The 5,000-nt window shown below is 37.3% G+C and overlaps 1 protein-coding gene across 2 annotated transcripts in view; it reads left to right on the top strand.

Moving 5' to 3' along the window:
- The window catches only part of cacng2b (calcium channel, voltage-dependent, gamma subunit 2b), a 13,133-nt gene extending 8,737 nt beyond the window's left edge, over positions 1-4,396 (top strand). For both annotated transcript variants that reach the window (XM_042725266.1, XM_042725267.1), the window contains exons 4-5: positions 1,630-1,770; positions 3,349-4,396. In XM_042725266.1, the coding sequence (XP_042581200.1) occupies positions 1,630-1,770; positions 3,349-3,884 (677 nt within the window). In that variant the 3' untranslated portion in view covers positions 3,885-4,396. The remainder of the gene's footprint in view (positions 1-1,629; positions 1,771-3,348) is intronic.
- Positions 4,397-5,000: the final 604 nt, after the last annotated feature.

Genomic DNA, 5,000 nt, shown 5'->3' with positions numbered 1-5,000 from the left:
GCTTAATTCTATAAATATTTCACTGCAGCTTATATGGGTCAAAACTCTGAAATGCCCTGCGCTCTTCATCCTCTCCTCCTCATCGATGCAGAATGAAAGAGTCAGAGATGCTGCATGAAGATGATCGTGACTAAACACACTTTACAGCTTTAGAGTAAGACAAAGATTTTCTCTTCTGAGGCCCGATGTGTTTCTGAGCTGAAGCTCGGTCCGGACGGATCGATGGGCTCGGAGTGGAGTCATGTGACTGACAGGAAGGGATGACCTCATGCTGTGATGTCATCAATCAATCAATAATTATGACACACACACACACACACACATATCTGTCTGGATTACGTGACTCTGACCTCTAATCAAGAGTGTGTGTGTGTGTGTGTGTGTATGTGTGTGTGTGTGTGTGTGTGTGTGTGTGTGTGTGTGTGCGTGTAAATGTGTGTGTGTAAATGTGTGTGTATTATTTCTGTATAACTGTAGTATTTATATATGAATGATTTTTGTACTTTTAACTTAGTTTATTTAGTCACTTTGTTATGTGCTTTAGATCATAATTAAATCAGAGCGAGTGTTGTTCATGTCAGTTTGATTCTTCACACGTCTTCAGAGTTAATTTACCATTATTTATATACTATCCTAGTTCTTATTTACATTTGAATTAGCTTTTATCATTACATTTTTAGTTTTCTTTTTAATATGTTCCATGTTTAGTAATTCCATTACGTGCTTTAGTCATTTTAATTGGGTTCCATTTTTATTTTTAATATTACTATTTATTTCAAATTGATTTCATCTTTTACTTTTAGTTAAGACTTTACTTAAAGCCTTTATGCATAATGCATTATAAAAGTAGTTGAATGCCTTAATTAAAACACAATGCACAATAAAATTAAATATTAAGTAAAATAACAACACATATCATATTAATTCATTATGCATTTTAAATTTAGTTTTGCACATTATGAATAATTGTAATGCATTAATAACCCTTTATAATGCATTATATATAAAGGTTTTAAGTAAAGTGTCACCTTAGTTTTTATTTATTTCTTGTCATTAATTTTATTGCTTTAATTTAAACGTATGACAGATAGTTGTCAAGGTAACATTTATCATATTTATATTTTATTATACTTTAGCTATATATATATATATACAGTAGCTATATATTTCAATTACAGTTTTTTTTTTCTTTCTTTCTTTCAACTGCTTACACACAAAATGTTGCTTTTGAGGTTTCCGTTAATTTTTCAGCATCTCTCTGCGAATTACTTTCAGTCTTGTACAGAGATGTACACAGGAGCTCATGAAAGAAGGGCTTGGTTTTGAATAACTGTGTATATGATTCATCCAAAAATAAGGTGTTTGCAACATAAGACAAATTTTAAATGCAGTGCTTCACTTTGCAAGAGATGTATGTAAAGTTTTGAAAGTGTGTGTAAGCAGTTGAAAAATAACTGTGTTTAATCACTTTAGTTAATGACAGTAACCCTGCGTCTCCTGATTTCTTGTGCTGAGGACTCACAGTGATTCCAGGACTCTGATTGGCTGAATGGATCTGATTGAGGGTTCGAGGGCAGGTCCTGCTCAGTGCTTCAGAGGCCAGCGTCTCATGACTTGTGTGTGTTTCAGGAGCGGTTCGGGCCTCCAGTATTTTCCCCATCCTCAGTGTCATCCTGCTGTTCATGGGTGGTCTCTGTGTCGCCGCCAGCGAGTTCGATAAGACTCGACACAACATCATCCTCAGCGCAGGAATCTTCTTCGTATCCGCAGGTGATCCGCACACTTCACCATATTAAATTCACATCCTGCAGTAAAGCAGCTCTAACAATATATTAATTGATTATATATTATATAATATATTAATATTTCGTAATATTAAACAAAACATGTTAATTGTGTAATACTTCATGTATAAAATATTAAATAAAAAAAACATGATCAAACTAAAATATAGAATGTGAAAAAAGATTCCAGCACTACTTGCGGTAAAGAGGACTAATGTTTAACAACGTTTTTGTTTCTTCTTAGTTTTTCTTAACATTTGTACACATTATGGGTTGTATGTTATATCTAATGTTGTTAAATTAATGATATATTGCATTATTTCAGTTTCATGAGTGTCACGTTTAGTGTTTGTGTGAATGATACAGGTGCATCTCAATAAATTAGAATGTCGTGGAAAGTTCATTTATTTCAGTAATTCAACTCAAATTGTGAAACTTGTGTATTAAATAAATTCAGTGCACACAGACTGAAGTAGTTTAAGTCTTTGGTTCTTTTAATTGTGATGATTTTGGTTCACATTTAACAAAAACCCACTGTATATTACTGTATTCACAAGCACAAATGCTTACAGTAAGAAAAGTTTGCTTTCCATCTTGCTTTCGTGTTTTCCGTGAATTTTTCAGCATCTCTCTGCGAATTACTCTCAGTCTTGTACAGAGATGTTCGCAGAAGCTCATGAAAGAAAAGATTTAGTTTTTGAATAACTGTGTATATGCTACATCCAAAAATATAATATTGCGGCAAAGGTGTTTGCAACATAAGACAAATGTTTGCTTTTGAGATGTGTTTGTGGTATTTAAATGCAGTGCTTCCTTTAGCAAGAGATGTGAGGCATTTTGCATTTTGTGTGCGATTCTTGGATTTGTGTATAATGTTCTGAAAAAAAAAAAAAGTGTCCCTGCAGCACAGAAGCAGTCATAAGTATCACAGGTATATTTGTAGCAATAGACAACAATACATTGTATGAGTCAAAGTTATACAGTTTTCTTTTATGCCAAAAATCATTAGGATATTAAGTAAAGATCATGTTCCATGAAGATATTTTGTACATTTCCTACAGTAAATATATCAAAAACTTAATTTTTGATTAGTAATATGCATTGCTAAGAACTTCATTTGGACAACTTTAAAGATGATTTTCTCAATATTTAGATTTTTTTGCATTTTCATGTAGGTGTATCTCAGACAAATATTGTCCTCCTAACAAACCATACATCAAGAGATTAGAGAGATTATTTATTCAGCTTCAGATGATGTACCAGTGATGTATGTAAATCTCAATTTCACATAAAATTGCCCCTCATGACTGGTTTTGTGCTCAAGGGTCACAAATAGGCAACAAGTTTTGAAAATGTGTTAAAGCATTTAAAAAAAAAAAACTGAAACTGAAAATTAAGGTATTCAAATCCGGAAAACCTGAAATGTTGCTACTGTATTTTTTCAAGGTAAAATTATGGTGCGTTTTTTTTTACAGTGTGTGATTGATGTTCTCTCTCTGTGTGTGTGTGTGTGTGTGTGTGTGTGTGTGTGTGTGTGTGTGTGTGTGTGTGTGTGGATCCTCAGGTCTGAGTAACATCATCGGGATAATCGTGTACATATCAGCCAACGCGGGAGACCCGTCCAAGAGCGACTCGAAGAAGAGCAGCTACTCGTACGGCTGGAGCTTTTACTTCAGCGCGCTGTCCTTCATCATGGCGGAGATGGTGGGCGTTCTGGCCGTTCACATGTTCATCGACCGGCACCGGGAGGTACGCGTGGCTCGCGCTCGGACCGGCGGAGGAGGAGACTATCTGCAGGGATCCGCCATCAGCAGAATCCCCAGCTACCGCTTCCGTTACCGGCGCGGCTCGCGCTCCTCCAGCCGCTCCACCGAGCCCTCGCACTCGCGCGACGCTTCTCCCGTGGGACTGAAGGCGTTCGGAGCGCTGCCCTCCACCGATATCTCTATGTACACCCTCGGCCGCGGCGGAGACACGTTGAAGACTCCGCACGGGACGCCACCGATGTACGACTCCGAGAGAGAGCCGGACTTCCTGCAGGTGCACAACTGCATCCAGAAAGACTCGAAGGACGCCAACCGGCGCACCACACCTGTATGAGACACAGCGCCCCCTGCGGGTGATCACGAGGTTACACGTTACAAGAAAGACTCGTGAAATGCATGATTTTCTTATCCTCCGTAAACTAACAAGTTTTCAACCGCGTGACGAACCTGAGCGACAGCGTTTGGACTGAGAGCTCGTGACATCTCTTTTCTTCATGTCTGTTTCATTTTGTTGCGCATAAATGCTGTGAATCTCCGTGGCCGCTGTGAACCCAGGGAAGAGAAGACGACCCCGGCCGCGGTTTATATGTCATTATAAACATATCAGTGATACATGACTATATATATCTAAACATATGAGAAAAAAACACACATGAATATATGAACATTGTTAATAAACCACACATAGACTTCTTGATTCAAGAAGACGCAAAAAACAAAAGAGCGAATCAGAAGTCAATAAAACCATCATGGATCATAAGAGCTGGATTCGTGTCGACTCATTTGCATGTGTTTGTTCAAACCATCCTCATAAACAGTTTCTAGACTGGACCAGATTAGACCAGCAAACAGGCTCAGGCTCAGGCTGGTTTTTCAGCAGCATCGAGACTCCGCTGTAATTCTTCAGAGTGTTACTCTGTAACTACTGTATCATGATTAGTGCTGGGGAATGTTACTTTTAAAAGTTATGCATTACAATCCAATAATTACGTTACTCGGTTACTTTTTATGGAAAGTAATGCGTTACGTTACTTTAGAAGTTCTTTTTAAATGTGGGCAGGGCTTGTTTGTTTGTTAAATATAAAAATATCTTCTTTTCTAGATGTAAAAGCGCTCTCACACCAAAAGTGAAGTGAATACACCTCAGGCTGAAGGACATGCAGATTCACGTCTCTACAGTAAAGAACGAATCACATGAAGAATATGATGCAGGAAAGTTCAACACTTCAGCTAGAACAGAAATCAAACACAAATGTGTCATTTCTGCTTAGAATGGTTGAACTGCATCATCGAAGATCAGCAGCAGAGACATCGGTTAATAAAATGGGATTAAATACATTAATTATATTTCTCTTATGTAACATTTAATTACAGCAAGTGTCTATAATATTCAGAATTTGCATTTGATTTCATTTTGAGAAATACTGAATCTGTTTTTGTGCAGGTGAGA

The sequence above is a fragment of the Cyprinus carpio genome, chromosome B6 (assembly GCF_018340385.1).
Source record: "Cyprinus carpio isolate SPL01 chromosome B6, ASM1834038v1, whole genome shotgun sequence".
Taxonomy (NCBI): Eukaryota; Metazoa; Chordata; class Actinopteri; order Cypriniformes; family Cyprinidae; genus Cyprinus; species Cyprinus carpio.
Note: the sequence above shows the minus strand (reverse complement) of the source record. Positions and strands in the feature narration are given on the sequence as shown.